This window comes from Myiozetetes cayanensis, unplaced genomic scaffold (assembly GCF_022539395.1).
Source record: "Myiozetetes cayanensis isolate MyiCay16 unplaced genomic scaffold, myiCay2020 scf7, whole genome shotgun sequence".
Lineage (NCBI taxonomy): Eukaryota > Metazoa > Chordata > Aves > Passeriformes > Tyrannidae > Myiozetetes > Myiozetetes cayanensis.
Genome location: NW_026087964.1, coordinates 13,867,172 through 13,887,462, shown reverse-complemented (window position 1 = coordinate 13,887,462; position 20,291 = coordinate 13,867,172). Strand labels below are relative to the sequence as shown.

Below are 20,291 nucleotides of genomic sequence, written 5' to 3'. Positions count from 1 at the left end.
GTTCAGACTGACAATTCCCTGAATCTTTTTACTCCAACCCTAAGTGACCTGAAAGAAAAATGAAGAAAGAGAGTGCTGCTCTACTTTTCTGAGCTGGCTAATAAGTCTTCTTGTGACAAGGGTCAGCAAAACAGGCATTATCTGGGAGATTTCTGTCCTACTCACAGGATCAGGCTTTCATGTAAATATTCCTGTTGTAACAGCATGCATTTAGAGTAACAACATCCATTTAAAAATCCCACTTATGTATAAAAATTCCTGCTTGTTCTGTTGAAAGAATATTTTACCTATTTCAGTATATATATTCTGTGGTTTGTATTATTGTTTTTAATTTTTTTTCTTATTTCTGAAGACACTTAAACCAGTAGAGAGATTTTATTTCTTAATAAGAAAATGTGCAACTAAATAAAAACTCATATCAGCAATAATATCTGAAACAATTACTGCTGCTTCTTAAACAAATATAATTTCTGTCAGTTTCTCCAGTGTCCTAGTTCTATAGGTCACCAGCAACATTTTGTCCTTTATCTCCTAGCAGACCTTTGAAAACTGTTGAATTATGCATTCTTTGGAAAATACCACCTGGTATTTTTATGCCTGTTTAATATAATTTTTTTTGTTCTTTTCAAAAGAAATACTTAGAAGGGTTCTTTCCTTTAGAATTAAATAAAACCAGCATAGAGAAGCTGTTGTCTTGCAGCCTGTTACAAAAAGGGGCAGAAACTTTTGCAAAAATGCTGTAGTTGGGCGTTTGATGCCTGGATCAGTATTATTTTAAATTAGTGGCAAGGAACTCTGATTAATTCCGGATTTCTCTTTTAAATTCATAGTGTCTGTAAACAAAAATAGATTAATTGGATGTGCATGGGCTTTTGAGAAGAAATTAAAATTGGAATGTTTCTTTCCTACTGCTTCTTTCAGCATGTACTATGCTTTCATTATTCTTAGTTCCTATTAGATGAAGTGAGAATTGTCTTCAAGTATTGTTAGTGCTCTGTATTAAAAATTCAGAAACATATAATTTTGTCAATACATGTTCAAGACTAGAAATAGAAAGATACTTTCTTTGCAAATACTTTTCCACCCTGTTATCCTATTGCTTTAATTCTGCTTCCCAATCTTCAACAATTGACACCAGCTCTAGTGTTTCTCTTCCAAAGCTGTTTCTAATTTTTTACAAGCTACCTGCTCTATCCATAGCTCAGTTCCCGTGCTCTGGTTTGCCGAGTCATTGCCTTCTATTTTATCTTATTTCTAAAAAAACACTTCTGATCCATCTGTTATTTTATCATTTTCTAGTTTGGGTTACAAAGTGGAAAAACTTGAGAACCTCTCTATTACTGATGTGTATTTGGACTGTTAAGTGCTTATATGCTTTTCTAGTTACAGAACTTCTTCCCAGGAATTGATATTCACATATTCTGCACTCTGCTGTGTTGGTAACAAACCCTAGTTTGATGACTGTTAGAACAGAACAAAGCAAATGGCTTACAATCATGCATTAATCTTCTTGAATGTGAATTTTGTTCAACAGAATTAAGGGTTTTCTCCATTGAGTTAAAATCACATCATACTCTGTGTAAAACAAGACCTACTACAATGAACTGTTTTCTGTATTCAGATATTCCTTGGAGTTAAATTCCACAAGCATAAAAGGCTGCACATTAAACAGTTTACTGATACTCATATCTTGCTTCCATAGGTTTTCTCCACCTAGCTGTTAGGCACTGAGTAAACTTCTTAGATGTAACTTACTTTTTATTTTGTACATGAACATCTAAGGGGTATAATAAGAAATGGGGTTCTGCTTCTGCTGGAATTACTTTAGACCAGAAAAACTGAGGGCTTTATTCAAACATAATTGGAGCCTTTATGTCAAGGCAGGAAAATTATCTTAGTAGCAGATTTTGAATAAAATTCAGGAAATACTAAACCAAGGATGTACTAAATGCACAATGAGTGAGAACTGTAATATGAAGGTTATATGGAGAAATGGAAGCTGCAGGCAAAAGAGAAGAAATTGAGCACTAGCAACTGAAAAGCACTTCAACCACAGAAAAGGACATCTTTTAATAGTTAATAAATCAGGAGGAAATAATCAAACCTCCCTGTTGCAGAACTTTATTTCTTTTATCTTGCAACCTGAATTACCACAGAGAAGACTTGCTATCAGCATCAGTACGCTGCAGTAGGTTTTTTTGTGTGTGTCTGTGTATGCAAGTGTTGGTTCACAGAGAAGAGCATCTTCAAAAAGCTGTCCAAAAACTAAAGGTTTAAACTCTTATTCAGTAAGTGATCTTTCTTTTATGTTCAGTGTTAATCCTTTCTTCTGTCCTTTGCAATGGTTAGCAAAGCATCAGGATGGAAAGGCAGTGATCACTTGAAACTTTTTTCCTAATTTTTTTTGCAAATGTTTAAAGTTCCTTTATAAGCCAGATTTCACATCTCCTTGTTCAAGGAAATAATTTTATTACGATTTTTGTCTGGTGAAACCAAAGAACTTTTCTGCTATTGTCCTTATAATGCTCTGTGAATTAACCAGCCCTGTAAATGTTGTAAATAATAGAAAATCTAACAAAAATAGATTTTTTGATTTTTTTTTGGCGGACCTACTGCATGTGTTAGATAAATCTCATTATTATGACAGTGTACAATCATCTAACATTTTTCAGGCTCTCTCTAGTTAATCATTTCATGATTTTGCTATACATGATATCCTACAGCTGTAATAGAATAGATGCCTTTCAAAACACTCTTGAACAAAGCTGATAGTAAATGCAATTTCTAATCTCAGAAAGTATCTTGGAATATCTCAACTTCTTTCTTTTGCAAGGATTAGCAGGAAGACGTTTTTTTCTTCTTTCAATAACACTCTGCACCTTCCCTCCAGCTCTGTGATGTAGAAAACAAAACCACGTTTCAGCATTATGTGAACTTTGGCAGCAGTGTATGCCTCCAGTTTCCCAGGTCAACTATTTGTTCTAATCCCACCCAAATACATCAGAATCCATGGCATTCAGAAAGAATTTGTTGCAGAGATGTGCTCTCAGCTGCATCAGGAAATAGAACCGGGTTTGCAAAGGAATGAACTGTTCTTAGGCAGTGTGATGCTGTGGTGGGAATTGGTGTTGAGGAAGAGAGGGAGGGTTAGGGACCCGCAGCCAGGGAGTTGGAGTCAGCCATTGAATCACAGACTTATTTTTACTAAGAGAAAGAAATTCTGATTTTTTTTCTTTTTACTTTGTAAATTATTTAAACATTATTTTAAAATGGTGCAAATGCATCGTGGTACGTAGCATACTAGAAAGTGTGTGACTCCTCATTTTTAATGAGCCTTAAACTGCACATGAAATTGTTGCTAGTTAAGTTCTTATATTGACAAAAAAAGAGATTTTGTTACTTCAAAGTGACTTCTTTATTTATCACTTTTAGAACTCTGGTGAAAAATTTTCAGTATATGAACAGTGTTATCCAGATCATTAATTCTTAAACCTATCTGAGATTAATTATAGTCTCAGACTGCAACTGTAGTCAAGATGGATGAGAAAATTGAGTAGAAGTTCTGCATTTTATAGCAAATTACACAATGGTCCTTATGGAAAATGGCATTGACAAGAATGTATCTGTTAATTCTAAGGCAGTCTGATTGCAAATACATCACACTTACCCAGCCTCTAAAATTCATCATGCACACATACTAGGTATTTTTAATTAAATTAATTCTTGTTAAGACTGTCATCTGTTGTGTGCTTAGAATGGTTTCCAAGGTGGAACTGTACACACACTTCTAAAAGCTAGAAAAGTAGCTGAATTATTCTGATGGAAACCAGAACAATTTTAAAATGAAACATTGCTCTTACTACTTTGTTAGTAGGTTGCACTGCATCTAACTACATTAAGTAATTTATAACTCTGTACAAAGGAAATGCAAGTGTAAACATATTTTAAGGCTAATTGATGAAGAGGAAGGATGGTGATGCCCTTTTCTTCTATTTCTTTATATTTTAAAGCATTTAATGAATGGCACAATTTTGGCTTTCTTTAAACATCTTTACAAAAAAGAAGTGTCATCTTCATTACTTTGTTGTGCCCCTCTTCTGTCTTGTTTCAAAAATGTAGTTTTTATGGAAGCAGGATACAGATCATCAGTGGAACGCTGAGCACTGTTCTTCAAGACTGGCAGCTTAGCAACTGAAAACTGTTAGTGTTTCAGAAGGGTGTGGTGTCATGTGTACAATGGTGGTGTAATGTCATTATCACCCCCAACCAAAATGAGCTTTACCCAAACCACCAAAATTTGCAGAAAACTGTTATCAATTTAAGTGTGGAATATAAAATTTAAGCTCCATACAAATCCTACAGAATTATGTGGAAAAATTTGCTGTTTACTTTGACAGCAGGCTTAGAAATTACCTTTTCCTGACTGACTTCAGTCACAGCTGTCTCACTGACTAGTTCAGAAGAACTGAAAAGCCTGTGCTGGTTTCATTTCACAGTTTTGTGACAGTTCTCTCTAAATTCATATAAAGCATTTAAAAAACACATTACAGTGACAGCCTAGAGCACTGCAGGTTAATTATTTCCACTCAGAATAATTGGACAATAGTGTGAACACTACGAAGGTATACTCCTCAAATTATTCATTAAAAGTATCTCTCTCTGGTCTTTAACTTTCCTAATGAGTATGAAAAGATTTTTCTCTAAAAACTGCTGGTGTGCTTGTTAAGAGATGCTATAACACACTCCATACACATGATCTGAAGGAAATACAGACACAGACACTCGCCTCCCAGCAGCTGGTACCAGACACATGGGCTATGACCTGTGGTCCCTGTCCAGCTGCTGCCACTGAGCCCCTCACTCACACTGGATCCCCCAGTAGGTGGTTTTCAGGATATGCACCCAGCATAGTTGCTGGGACCCTCACCCACTCCAGTGGGTGGCACAGAGAACTCACTGGCTCCAGTGCGTGACACCTCAGGCCAGACACCCCTGGTCTGACTCCAGCTGCTGGTCCTTTGGCAAACGGAAGCGTGCCTGAGTCCAGCATTGTACATGTTCACATACACCATACACACAGTTTAGATAAGAAGCTAAATTTGGAGGTAATAAATATTTGAAAGCTCTCTCAGCACTTTTAATATTTCCCTATTTACTTTCTCATTCAGAGTCTTAACTGCTCTTTAACAGTTTTTTTCTCTCTCCTTTCTGTGCTGAACCCTTCTTTTTCATTCCAGTTCATCTCATATCAGCTGTTTGATTTCTGTCACTCACTTTTGATAGACTAATCTTTTTGTTTTCAATTGCTCTTTCTAGTTTCCATACAATAGTATTTTTCTCTCTCTGCTTTCATATTCCAAAACACAGTACTGCATGCCACTGGTTTTTAGTCTCCTGGTTAGAACTGATCTTTCATTTAAATTGAAATGTCAATAAGTTTTCCTAAACTGCAAAACTCGGTGAACCTTCTCTAAACCATATAAAGTCACTCTAGTGACTTTAGAAAAGTAGAAATTCAACTTCTTTAACAGGTTCTGTTTATGGGTTCATACGTCTATTCCTGACACTCTGATTGCTTATAGGGTCTTTCACCTCCACTCCTCCACCCCCATCCCCTGTCATGGTGCCAACCCTTCAGGTGCTTCCTTCACTGGCCGGGGACACTACCATTGAGGTGTCCAGACAAATCTGCCTAGTGCTAGGGCCCATATCACGCCCACTTTACTGTCCACTTTCTTCACTCTCTGTACCTGTAAGCCATCTGCAAGTTCTTCACTTCCTCAGCATCACTTGCTGTCTCTGTGGCATCAAGTTGCTTGAGAAGAGACATAACCAGAATGACTTTTCCTAGATTGAGTGTCCTTCCTGAATATGAAATGAAGCGCTCTTGAGTCATTTTTTCGTTGCCCCAGAGCTTATATTTGCTGCTTGTTTCTTTGAGAGAAGCTGTTAAATTCCATTAAAGCTGTACAAATATGTTTGAGTCAAAACTGAACTTAAAATAAAAAAAATTAGTTCTTTTGTCTCTTTTGATTCCTACAAAAGTTGTTAGCTGTAGTTCAGCATTTTTGTTTCAATTCTAAAATCCCTTTGAACAATACTAAGGTAGAAATGTCCTTAAGAGTAACATTAAATTATTTGATTGCTCAGGATAGTAGAAAAGCCTGACTTAAAACTAATGTGTAGGATAGATTCTTTATTATTATTATTATTATTATTATTATTATTATTACTTCTCTGCACCATCTACTTCCTATTTTTCTTTGAACTGATCCCTCATCTAACTTAAAAACCTCTTCTTCCTGATCTGTCTCCTTTCTAGATCCCCACAATATAAGTAAATTTTTGTTGATGTAAGTTGTTCTGTGATCATTTATATGTATTACAGCTAGTTAAAAACTTCTAATAAACAACAGAAGGAGGAGAAAAAGACAGCAAACTGCATAGTTCAGTGTAACAGTCAAAGAAATCTGGTTCATTTTGCAGTTTTTCATAAGTTCACATGGTCCACTTCAAGTGAGATTTTTCTAAAGAAAGTGATCTGGTATGAATGTGTTTCCTGTCATAGGGGACCAGTGTATTGCAAGTGTTTTAAGAGGTATTAAATTAATGAAGTCGTCTTGGCATACTAGTATATTCCCAAGTTTTGTGCTGGAGAAACTCTGCAATTTTCAGTTTATGCTTCTGGAGATCACCGAATCACAGAATCACAGAATCAGCCAGGCTTAAAAAGACCTCTGAGATCATCCTTTTCATTTGACAATCCCACAAATACCCAATGTAGTTATTAATTTTGACAAGATCACTGCTTCTTTGCCCTTCATTTTCAATCCAGGTTCAAGTCCTGTTGGCCTCCAGAATTCCCAATTGTCTCTAATCTCTAATTTACTGGTAGAGAAGTGTGACTAACAGCTCCTAATCTCATCTGCCATTGTGAGACTGATTTAAAACAGCATGTACAAGTGAATATAAAGTAAAGGAAAGCAATCTGACTCTTGAGTTAGTGTTTTAAGGTATTCCCTAAAATGCTTTTAACTCCGTATCTTCATGGCTGATCTGATGTGGTCTATATGGTTTTAGAAGTCAGTGAAACTGATAAGTATATTTTGTAATGAAAACCAGAAAGTTAGGGGCAGTAGTATTCAAATACATATGTACAGACAAATGAGATTGTCAAGAATGTTTTCTTGTCTTGCCAAAAAAAAAAGCCACTGATAACTCACACAGTTCCTTGGCAGGTGTTTCCAAAGAACTGAGGCTGAGACTTATAAATATTTATCTTGTACATAATTTTATTCCATTCCCAAACTTACTACGCAGAAGGCTCATGTACTCTGATTTGGCTCCCTTCCACAAGTCCTGAACTGTGAATATGAAATCTGCACTTCACTTTGTCTCCCCTGCCTCTCCATCTGTGATGAACCATCAGCAGTTTAGTGGAGCTGCCAGCCCTTAAAGCCCTTGGAGAAATTCCATCATACAGCTGAAACTGAGCATAAATCATCATGTCAAGAAAATACTTCAGGCATTTGCCTTTTGGTTTTAAGAATCTTTGTCACCTTCCTAGAAAAATTTTAGATTTAGAAAAGTGACCTGTCCAGCCTGGACTTCAGGTCTAGACCTCTTCAAAAAAAATCATATTCAGAACTAATACAACATAGACATTTTTCCCATTTTTATGGGAGGACCTAAAATCCTGTAGGTGAAAAAAATCCAGATTCCAGGACTACTGGAAGCTTAGCTATACTGTCAAGGCACTGGATGTGACCAGTGGATTGTAAATACTGCTGACTAAAAACTGGAATAAGACTTAAATAGTGGGAGCTAGTCTGCTGACTTTGCCAAACAAAGGAGAGAGACTTTGAGAAGGGAAACAAATAAACAGACATCAAAATACATGGAGAAGAAAAAAGTGGGAGAAATAAAGAGGTAGTTTTACAGGTGAGTTTTGTCCTTCATCAACAGTGGAGGAGGAATTTGCTGGAAGAATTGTTTCTATATTTTGAATTAGAAACATCCTTTTAAATAAAATGATTACTAGCTCCAAAAGCTCTTTAAAGGACTCAAATGACTGTGCCTTCTAAGCTGATATTTATCACTTAAATCCCATTACAAAAACGCAGTAATGAGGCAGGAGGGTGCTTCTTTGAACAGAGAGCATTTGATGTAGGCAGGAAGGGTGTGCAAGAGCAGGAATAGCACTGTCTATCTTGTGCAGTTAGTTGGGATGCAAGACAGACTGATTTATCAGCTGCACCAGCGAAATGGGGCCCTACTTGCCCTGGCTTTCATGTTGACTACAAAAAATTTTCAAACAAACCAATCCCACTTAGGCAGATATTTTGCCTCTGAAAACTCTTCGTCTGGATAGTCTGGGGTAATCTCGCTTGTCTCTGTAACAACAGGGCAATATCTTGTATGTACTGTCTTTCTAAAGCAGGGTTCATAAGTCTGAAAAAAGTTACATAGAGTTAAAATGTAGATGTTAAGATCTACATAGAGTTAAGATGTAGATATATATGATAAGGAATATATGTTCATTTATAAATTACTTATAGTTTATGAAAATTTATATGTATTTGTATTTTTTTATAACCAGCAGTGTCAACACTGTGATAAAGAAGTGATTAGGTCACCCACATAACAATGATCTGGATGCTTTTGGACAAATATTATTTTTAAAAGTAGTAATTCAGAAAACAGTTGTACTGGCCATATGTATGCATGGTACTCTCAATTTAACTTTTATTAATACGTTACAGTTCTCTAGTTTCAGTATCTGTAAATCAGAAGTTTAAGCCATTAGTGCATTTAACAGTTGTGACTACAGATATAAAGCATGCTAAATAGCAGCCACTCCTACAGGATGTCAGGTGTGCCCAGTGTCTGTATGCAGCACAGGTGTCAGTACAGCAGTACCTAGATATGAGAATATGTAAGCCATGCTCCAGTTACTGAACAGTTTGTGAAACGTAAGCACCTCTTGGGACAATTGCCCAAAATTCCAGGTGGTGTCATATGGATATGAGTTCTAGGACACTCCCACAGTGAATTCTGGGGAAAAATGTGTCTCACAGTTTAATTTCATTGCAGGAGCAAATTATTAAATCCAAAAGCAAGCAGCACCACTTAACTAACCTAAATTTGAAGAACCTTCACACTTACCCCAGAGGATTTTTTGCCTGACTGGGTTAGGGATAGCAGCTGTGAAATTTCTAGTCAACCCAGTCTTAAAAAACAGACCGAGAAGAGTTAGGAAAATTCAGCTTCCTCTGAATATCTTTTTTCAGGATAAGAATTAGTGATTTTCTGTTTTAGAAATTTGAAGGGAGCAGCATCAGTCCATAATGTTCCGTGTGTTGATGTCTCATAGCCCTTCTTCTTTCTGTGAACAACCATTTTAAAGATGTCTCCTACTGTATATAAATAACTTTAATTTCTCTTAGAGTAATTAACTTCTTAATGGCCACAGCTTTTTCCTTAACCTGTTTTACACTGGGCAAATAGGTACAGAATTCACAGAAATAATTACAATATTTAATCTTAATTAACACTTCTGTGTTAATTAGTGTTTTTACATCTATTACACACTGATGCAGCATAGACCCAGTGTTCAACATGTTTTCTCTGTATTAAATATTTTTTGACTCATGAAACATCACACTGAAAGTTACAGCACTAATCAGGAGATCACAACAGTAGACTGCAATAGCTACAGAATAAACTGGATGCAGTCACTGAGTGAAAAGCTTCCGTGCTGCTTTTTCTTACTGTGAGACTGTAAACCGGTCCCTTCACCTCTGCCCTGACTGTAGTGTCAGAATTTTAAACTAGTTGCCAGAAGTGAGTACAGAAATTACACTGTCCTCCTAACTTCGTTACTCCTCTGATATTAGTTTCTCCCATGCATATAATTTTGGTTTTGACCTTGTTCATACCTCTGCAAAGCCTATATGGTTTGCGTTGAATTTCATGAGCTTTTGTGTGAGCCTAAATGTAGCAAAATTGCCTGCTTACTCAAGGCTTTGAGCTTCGTGTGGACCTATGTAGTTATGTAAGTAATACATGGATAGTAAAACTTTGTAAACCTTAAGTGAATAAGATAGGAGTAGATGTCTATGCTAGAAGAACTCTTAATACAAGGAAAAAATCTCTAAGATAAACAAATTTCCTTTGTGCTTAGATATGTACAATACAAACATAGTGTGATACTGAAGACACTGCCAGCTGAGATAACAAACTACTTATTTAAAGGCTCAGGCTGTATACTCAAAATAAAAATATGGGTTTTGAGACCCCATCAGATCCCAGATTGCCTTCTACTTTATGCATTTATCTGCACAGTGTTTCTGAATTGAGCTGATGGTTAGATGCTACAGATAAAAAAATGTATTCATTCTTGTTATTTGTATTAAAAGGTTCAGACATTTCCTGAGGTGGTAATTTAGGTCCATCTAATCTTGTGCTGAAACTGGATTGTTTTATCCTCTCGCTAAAACTGCTGCTCTCTCAAAGGCAGAATTTGCCTGCTGAACATTGGTTAATTTTTTCAGGCTCTGGCTGAGTCATTCCTGTTTCTCCCCATTTCTTTTTCATTTCCCCAAGTGTTTTGCTCATATAAAAACTGAGAAATATTTTTTCTTTTATTTGCAAAGTTGAGTATCCTTAAAGCCTTCTTGCTTTCCCCTTCTGTTCCCAAATACAAGCACATACATTTCTCAAGATGGTTTGGTGAAAGAAAGAAAACAATTCTTCATCACACCACTAACACCAGGATTCCGCACAAATGCAGTAGAGAGGATAACCAGGATTATCCTGGTACCTGTGCCCTTAGCAGAGGACCTGTCAGTTGTGTCTTTCATTTCTTGCCCCATCTGTTTTGCACTCTTGCTGTTGCAGCAAGAGCTGTCATAGAGCAGCGTTTGTGTTTCTGTGCATGCAGTCAAGATGCAAAGTGCAGGAGTTGCATAATGTCCAAACCAAGCTCTGCCTTTCTCAGGAACATAAATCAGTTACTCATCTGCTTTATAGATGTTAAGTCTGCTGTTTGCAGCAAATATCCATCTAGGCAATGCTTGCTCATTTCATCCATTTTGGATAAAATGGTTGGTTAGACCTCACAGGAAGTTACTCAGACAATTTCCTTTGCAGTAAATAAGGGTAATGCAGTTCATCTGCTTTGTGGCACATGAACATTAACTATTCAGCCATATCAGTATTTAAAATGAAAGTATATATGATACTTATTTTTTATAGATGTAGTATACCAAATATTAAAGGGAGAGTGGCTACAGTCTATTTATTTTAATATCCAGAAAAGGCAAAAGTACCAGGTTGGTTACCACGATTGATAAATTTATTGTATGGGAAAGCTCAGCCGTGGAACAAGAAGTCTGCCAGAAAGGACAACAAAAGATCTCTTTGGGGGTTTTATTTGGTTTTAATTTTGTTTTCCATTTCAAAACACAATAGACCTAAAAGTCTTTAAAATATTTGTCATTAAAATTGTTACAAACATTCTTTTACTTTCTGTTGTTTCAATTAAATAATCTGATACTTCTCTCTTAGATGTTTTAAGGTGGGTTATAAGAACTTAAATGAGCTATAAGAATATTAAAAGAGATGCACACCAACAAAAAAACATCCCCTTTATTGGAAAGATTCTGGAAAGATACAAAGATTAAACAGTTTTGTTGTCCTGTTCAAAAATTCTGGTTGCCCTTTGTGATTCACAATGGCTGCCATCTGTTTGGCCTTTTCCCATCAGTATTCTGCTATAATGATGAACTCTGCAGCATGTACAGAAATTGTTCTCAAGCTTTTGTTAACAGTCCTGATAATATATTTTTTAGGTTTCCTCTACGCTCAGAACAGTACCAAACGCAGCATTAAAGAGCGACTTATGAAGCTCTTACCCTGCTCGGCTGCCAAAACGACATCTCCTGTTACTCAAAGCAAGTTTTATTTTTCATCTGTTTTTTGTTTTGTTTTGTTTTTTTTTTTAGGTTTGCATGCATACTTTCATTAACTGCTCATTTGAGAGGCAAGATGTCTGCTGAAGTAATCATATGCTCTATCGAGGTTTAAAATCGAGTAATGAACAGATTTTTGGGCTGGTAACAGATTTGTCTGTGCAAAGTAGGATGGCAAGATACTAGTGGCAGGGCTTGCCACGCAGGAGCTGTTGGGTTGGCACTTATGATTTTCAAGTGAGTTGAGAAGTGATTCAGTGATTAAATTTGTTACCTACTCACCATGTCTTTGAAAAGTGGTAGCTTTTTGTGCATATTTATACATGTCTCTGTATGCTTGCTATCCAATACACAGGGTAATGCCAGCAGTACTGCTCTGAGAGGAAAGGCTTGGCCCTGAAGGTTTTGATTATATAACATCAAACTGTTTAGGGACTTAAAGTTGGTGTCTGAGAGAAAAATAATAATAAAATTGGATAAAAAAGTGTGTGAATATGGAGGTAAAGGAAGAGCACACTGACATTACCCTTAATATCTCGATATGCTGTGAGGACATAAAATCTCTCCAGTGTAGGTAACAGATAAAAATAGAGGGACAGAGGGAGTGAGAGATATCAATACATATATACATATATATGCCTGTAGAGAGATTAATTATAGTAATAACACTAATGTCTTCCTATATAAATTGTCTACTGTAGCTGATTTTAAAGTACCTCTGTGGGCCCAGTTTGGTCTAGATTAATTTGACTTGATTCTAGGCACTGATATGAGCACCTAAAAGTAGAAGCTGAGTGGTTCATGTGCTTCCTGTATACTCCTCTGATAAAGCATATCAGTCAATCTAAGGTAAAAAAATGAGCAGTTCCCTGTGTCTAATGAATTCAAGACAACCCAAGACAACTTGGCAATGCACAAGTGCCAAGACTTGGCTATGAACTAGTGCCAAGACTTCAGAGGTATGGATCTAGGGTTTCTCTTTGCTATTCCCCTTCACTGTCTTTCATATGCATCTCTGTAGAGAAAATGGTGGTACTTGTTTTCTAAGTATTTGAGATCTCAAAGATGAGAAGCTCTAAATTTCTGGATGCATGGTGATTTATTTTTTTCATGGTGGCTTCAGCTGATGTGTTTTCATTGAAAATAAGATAGCTTGAAAAGGTCAATTAATGTCATGGCACCTGATCATTATTTTTTGTGTAGAAGTTACATTCAGCTGTATTACCTGAATAAAATAACTTTAAACTATAAAAGGAATCACAGAATCACACAATTGTTTGAGTTTGAAGAGAGACCTTTAAAATCATTTAGTCCAATCCCATTGCACTAGACCAGGTTGCTCCAAATTCCATCCAGCCTGGTCTTGAACGCTTCCAGTGACGGGCATGGAATAAATAAAGGAGATAAACCAGAATGAATAGAAGGTCTGTCTTGATTGTTTGAAGTTGGTTGGAAAGCAACACATCCCTCATTCCTTGCACATTTCTATGCAAGCTCTTCATCTGCACAGGTAATCAAAAATATTTAGAGTCAGTTTCAATAACCTTGAAAATTTAAAACTTGTATTTTTTTGCTGAAAGTGTTTTATAAACCAGATGAGAGGTTGAAGTAAAACAAGTATTTTGTATTTGAGAACCAAGAGGTAAAAAAAGGTGCATTCAGCATTTTTCTCTGTACTCTCCTCAATAATGAAGTTCTATATTAAGTAAAAATGTTATGTGAAAATATTAAATAAGATTATCATTGTAGACACACATTGTTATCCTATTTGATTTCTGTTAGCATGAAAGAAGCAACATTATAGTGTACTAGGAATGAAACCAGCACTGTGTACAGTGAACAGTCAAATGATGTGAATTTCTTAGAAATTATCAGTGGAATATTTTTAAAACAAATAACTTGCTGAAATTTGCATAGCCTGAATTTGCTCTCCTGCACTTAACTTCTATCAATATGCACAGAAAAAGGTTATCTGAATAAGTAAAATCTTATTTCAGCATTCCTATTGAACATATTTCAGCATTCTTATTAAACAAAACATTTAAAAGAACACTTTTCTTATTTGTGTGCTTTAGTCTGTAAGTCTAAACTTAAAACCGTCATTCCTTAGACAAATGCATGTGCTAGAGATAGGACTAATCTGAAGAATAGTTTTGGAAAAGTATGTGTGCATGCAGTTATTAAAGAGATGGGAGGTTATAATCTGGATTTTGTGCAGGGTAATTCATGTGCACAATTTTTACAGATATGAACTGAGCCTAACTTTGGACATGCTTCTCCAGCTGCCATTATTTGAAGAATATGTCTGGATTTTGCATTGCTTTCACCATTTTGTTCTTTAATGAACAGTGAAAGTTTCAAAGCCTAGCTCGTGTGGCAAATATATTAAAAACCATCTTTACTACTTAGTTGTAAGAAAGCTACTTGTTAATGAAATCAGTAAGAATGCTTTGTTTAATATATTAATGAGGGAATGTGGATTTGTTTCTGGTTTTCAGTTGGCATGTTATCTTTCTATGAAAAACAAGAACTAAACTTTCTTAGGCTGAAGAAACTAAAGAACTGAAAAAAACTAATGCCATAGAAATCATTAATGTTTAGAAATAGATACATTTTCACACGTTTTCCCTGAATATTTTCAAGTATAGATTTTTTTTTCCAGCCTGGATAACGGTAGATAGAAGTGTGAAGAAAAAAACCTGGAAGTGACTCGTGAATGCTGTAGCATTTTAATCAGCATAGTTGGCATATTTTAAGGAAGTTTATGGTGATCTTAATTTTTTTATTATTTATATCTATAAGACACTACAGAAGTTGAGTGTGAAGAGTGTTATACTGAACTTTTCATTAACAGAAAGACATCATCACCCCATTGCAGTCTTCTACATTCTCACCCAACCATTTAAATGCAATTAAAATATTTATTGCTAAGGATATACCAAACATTGTGCTCAGCATCACTTTGTCTGGCCATTATCTCTAGCCTCACATTTATTATGTGTGCTCATTTAGCTTCCAGAAAAGCTTGTAGATGTCTCTCTAGGTAGCCAGATGTTTTACAAATGGGTGCTTAGAGAACTCATTTCCAGTTAAGTCCTTTTCTGTCTAAACAAAAGTCCATTTAAATCCCATAAAGCTATTTGAATATAAAATACAAGTGAGCTTTCAATAGTATTTATTCTCAGGTTGATTATTTTGCTAATTAATTACCTAGTGTTTCCTTGCTTTTGACAAAAAAAATTGGCTTTATATTTACAGCATTACATTTTTATAGAGACTTCAGTGACTATATAAAAAAGTATAAAAGATTAATCCCTTAAAACGTGGTGGAGCTTTAGAATCTATGCAAAATAAACCCTGGATGTTCTTATGCAGAGTTGTTATGGGACTCAAGAACTTAAGTACACCTTCCTTTGATTAGGAAGACAGCTTCTTAACTCTGAAACTATTTTGTTCCAATGTCATCTGTAAAGGCAGGATTTTCAATACTTCCTCTTTGCACCTCAGGATGTATTCTTATAGAAGAGAGCTGAGACTTTCTTACAATCTATCTTGTGAGTTCAGATTCTGGCCCTTTAAAACATCTATCAGACACTGCAAGGTCAATGTAAAGTTAGTTGAGAGTTTTGTCAGTAGCATTTAGACTGGAAATTTCACAAAGATGGTAGTGGTCTGTGAGTTTTATGAGATCATGTATTAAAAAAAATGAATCATAGAGTCATATTATAGTTTGCCATAAGCCAATACACAATAGACATTCTGAGATAAGACTGGAGTTGACACTGAAATCATCTAGATAACACTGCAGTCATCTTCCTGAGCTGAGTGCTAACAACAACATATCTTTGACTGCAGACTTGGGACAAGGCCCTAAATTTTGTGAAGATTTATCCAAATAGTTTATATGATTGTATCTCTTTAAAGGTTGCTAATTTTTTTGTTTATCTAAACTGTATCTTCTGATGCCAATTTTCTCCCAAGCAGTTGAAAGTTATCACTGCACTGTGGCAGAACAAAAGTATGTGAAACTGTAGGCATGATATTGTTTTAAGAGACTATTCTAATATTGTGCTCTTATAAATATTGAAGTGAATAAAACTTTATTTTAAGGATGCAGAGTATCAAATTTTGATGAAATTAAATATATCTCTTCAGCGTTGTAGAAGTGACAATTAGGCATGTTCTCTTGTTACACTTCTGTAGTTGGTATAACTTAAATCAGAATAAGGCAGTGATTTCATTAAATTAGTTTGGAATACTATGTAAGTTATGTTTAATACTTGAAGTACTTAAAAATGGATACACACATTCACATTTTTGATCAGATAAATTACCTACATCCCATATATAAATACATATTGTAAGTTTCTTTAGCAATTTTATTGAACTTTCACATTTAAAACTCTACCTGGGAAAAATGCATTGCTATCTCTCATTGTTTTAGGGCTGCACTCAACTGTAAGCCTTGAATATGTATATTGACATTCTTGTTCACCTAAAGAAGAGGTCACTAAGATCATCATGTTCCCCACTTAGGCTGCTCACCATCAGTAATGTTTGCCCTGAAGGATTAGTTATACCATACTCAAAGTAAGGTCTGCTGCTGGATGTGCAACATCAATCTCACACTTTCCAAAGGCCAATTTCACAATAAAAAACCCACTAAAAATCCTAACCTGATACAGTGAATTCATGTCCATTAACTAACCAAGGGAAAATCTGCAGTATTCTGGAGTCACTAAAGTTTTATTAAAAAATTGTTTCCTTTGGTCAAAAAGTTGTAGAAACAGAAAAGTCATACTGATTGTGTCATGCATGCCCTTGCAGATTGTTGTCTTTCCAGTTTATTGCTATTTGTACTTATGAGATGATATCCAGACCACTGGACCATCACTGCTGTTCTCTATTCTTTGCAGCCACAGAAGCAGATAGATGTCTTTCTTTAAAGCTGTTATAACAATTCTTTAAGAGAATGTCTTTTAACACTTTTTTTCCTGCAAGGGTTAGGTATTTTTACCTCCTATATTTCTTATTGAGCTTTCCTTCTCTGTCTCTTGTATTCTACAGACACTGTAGAAGATGAAATGGAAATGGCCACAGTACGACATAGACCTGAAGCTCTTGAACTGCTGGAAGCACAGAGTAAATTCACAAAGAAGGAACTTCAGATCTTATATAGAGGTTTCAAGAATGTAAGCACTTCCTTTTTGAATTTACCATTGATTTATAGGATAGGCCACTGCAATCTCAGCTCTGTAAGTGTGACTGGCAGTGCAGCTCATGGGATTCAGCAGCTAAATACTGTATATCTGGTCAGGTGAAGAAACAGTCTCTCTGCAACAGCTGGGCTATTTAATGACCAAAAGACACACAAGAAATAGAAAGCATCTAGAAGAGAATTATAACTTAGTATAATAAGATATTGTTCAAAGACATATTGAATTGGATTGACAGGAAGCTGAACATGAGCCAGCAGTGTGCCCAGGTGGCCAAGAAGGCCAATGGCATCCTGGCCTGGATCAGGAACAGTGTGGCCAGCAGGATGTGATCCTTCCTCTGTACTCAGCACTGGTGAGGCCACACCTTGAGTATTGTGTTCAGTTCTGGGCCCCTCAGTTCAGGAAGGATATTGAGGTGCTGGAGCAGGTCCAGAGAAGAGCAACCAGGCTGGTGAAGGGACTTGAGCAGCACAAGTCCTGTGAGGAGAGGCTGAGGGAGCTGGGGTTGTTTAGCCTGGAGAAGAGGAGGCTCAGGGGAGACCTCATCACTCTACAACTCTACAATCTACAACTACAACTCTACAACTATCTGAAAGGAGGTTGTAGCCAGATGGGGGTCGGTCTCTTTTCCCAGGCAGCTCTCAGTAAGACAAGGGGGCATGGTCTTAAGCTCTGCCAGGGGAGGTTTAGGTTAGATGTTAGGAAGAAATTCTTTACAGGGAGGATAATCAGGCATTGGAATGGACTGCCCAGGGAACTGGTGGATTCTCCATCCCTGGAGGTGTTTAAGAAGAGACTGAGTGTGGCACTTAGTGCCACAGTCTAGTAATGACAGTGGTAGTGGATCAAGGATTGGACTTGATGATCTCAGAGGTCCTTTCCAACCCATCTGATTCTATGATTCTGTGAAAGTTGCATTGAGGTTGTTTGTCCAAAGATGCAATAATGGGAGACTCCTGAAGAATTTGGTCAGTAAGAGGAAAGATTTTGATTTTTGTATTCACAGTAGCTGTCACAAAAAAAAATTGATGTCAATTGCACTAGAGGAATTTTTTCATTTTGTGAACAGCATTAGATGACTTCTTAAATTCTTTAGTTCTACAAATCTATAAACTTTTTAGGTCCCTTTCCTGGCAGTAATTAGTTGTGATTTTTTGTTTGCTGATCTGTGTGATCTGTTGGTAGGTCCAATGGTTTTAGTTGGCAGGCATCCCACCTGAGACCCCAGTACACGGGTATAGTGTGACTCCTTTTCCAGTGTCTATTAGCTGCCCTGGGGAGCTGGGCTTGTTATTGGCATGTGAGACATGCATGGTTGGTACAGCAGAGAAATGAGTCAAAAAGATTTTAGTAAGTAGCATTAAAATCTGTTTAATTTTAAAAATGGCCTTTTTATTCTACTGTCTTTCGTGTGATTAACAGTTATGTAGGATATTGCAGCTAACATTGGATAGAAAATACTTGATATTAAAAAAATTAATAATAATTGCTTGCAAATCAGCTATGTTTAATGTTAATCTACATTCTCAGCTGTGAATAATGCAACTGCACAGATGTTAAGTCTCCTGCTGAGCTGAAGGTAAAGATGAATTTAATTGCATTTATCACCTTGTAGTTTAGTTTCTCTTTCACCCTTCTTGTGTGAAAAGGGCTGCCTTCTTGCCCTTAGCATTTAATACTCAAATGATGTTGTGTAACAAAGTATAATAATGATAAAAACTATGGAAATCAGAGAGGATATTTTCAATAGCTTGTACAAGAAGTGTAAATCTTGCAGAAGTCTTAGATGTCATGCATTTTGTAAAGAGAGCAAGCCATGCAAAGGGATGGATTACATACATTCTTATCGAAAACTTTCAATGCAAGTAAGGCAGAGTCACTTAATGTGTCATGTCCATATATCATCCTCAGTTCCAGAAGGTATATAATGTTGACATGTTAGTGATTAGCAGTGATTGCTCTTAAAAGCTTTTCATTTCCTCAGGGTATCAGAGAACATTCCCCTGTTAATGACAGTATTCCCTAGGCATTGTAAAACATGATCTAATGTCCCTAATTATCTAAGGCAAAAAGGTACAAAGTATAGTGGATAAAATAAGCCTTCTATCTGTTTCTCTAAGAATAATTATTTTTAGAGTCTAAGAATTGAAAAACCATGATAATTCTCTGCATAAAATGAGGTATAGAGAAAGAGGGTAGGTTATAAGGAAGTATTTTAGTGGATTCCCATTTTAGCATTTTTTGAAAAGAGGAATTGCAGCTCTTCATATGCTTTTGTGTTCCAAGAGTGTATAAGTTCTACTTGTAGCAAAGGAGTGTCGATGGTAAGACGTGGTAATACATCTTTATTCAAGTGTTTCATTTCCTTATCAGTACGTGGTAATTCAAGACATGCATGTGTGACATATCTTTGACTATTTAGAGTTAATGAGCATGAACTTCAGGCATTTTGTGTGTAATATCATTTCAAAATTATCAGTTACTTTCTAAAATGCTGTAAAGCATGCCCAGGGCTAGTGATTGTTATAAAAGTAAATCAGTTTAATGTAGTATTCTTCAACCCAAGCATTAAACTTCAGAAATTAAGGATTTCAAACTTTTGGTTGAGTTGGAGTTTGTTTTGTGTCTCATATTTATCAGTTACTACTGCGAAATTTGGTGCTAGGTCAGAGTTCTCCAATCACTTCAGAGAACTGATAGAATAGATCCACCTCAGCTCTATTAGCAGCTTACCTACGCTGATTAGTTCACCTTTCCTGTCACATTTCTACCTTTTATCAAATACAATTTGAGGGGCTTTGATGGGTACTGATCCACAATGGCACTGCAGTGCCTCTCATGGTCTGTGCTTAGACAGTCTCCCCCTTACAGTGGTTAATCATCCACTTCTGCCTGCCACAGCCCACCTCCCTCCCCACTCCCCTTCTTTCTGATCCAGGTTAATGCTATGCTGCCACCTCTGCGTGCTTCGTGTGTCTGTGCCATGTACCAATACATGCTGGGGGACAACCAGCTGGAAAGCAATTCTGCTTTGTTGGGCATGAGCCAGCAAATGTGTCTGTGCAGCAAAGGCAGCAAATGGCACCATGTCCTGCTTCAG

At 36.3% G+C, this 20,291-nt stretch overlaps 1 protein-coding gene across 7 annotated transcripts in view; it reads left to right on the top strand.

Moving 5' to 3' along the window:
* KCNIP4 (potassium voltage-gated channel interacting protein 4) overlaps positions 1 to 20,291 on the top strand; it is a 394,946-nt gene that overhangs the window by 331,526 nt on the left and 43,129 nt on the right. For 5 of the 7 annotated variants that reach the window (XM_050338784.1, XM_050338780.1, XM_050338781.1 and 2 more), the window contains one exon: positions 17,040 to 17,164. In XM_050338784.1, the coding sequence (XP_050194741.1) occupies positions 17,040 to 17,164 (125 nt within the window). Of the gene's footprint in view, positions 1 to 11,852; positions 11,955 to 17,039; positions 17,165 to 20,291 lie in introns of all 7 variants that reach the window. The other 2 variants (XM_050338778.1, XM_050338777.1) reach the window with 1 other exon arrangement.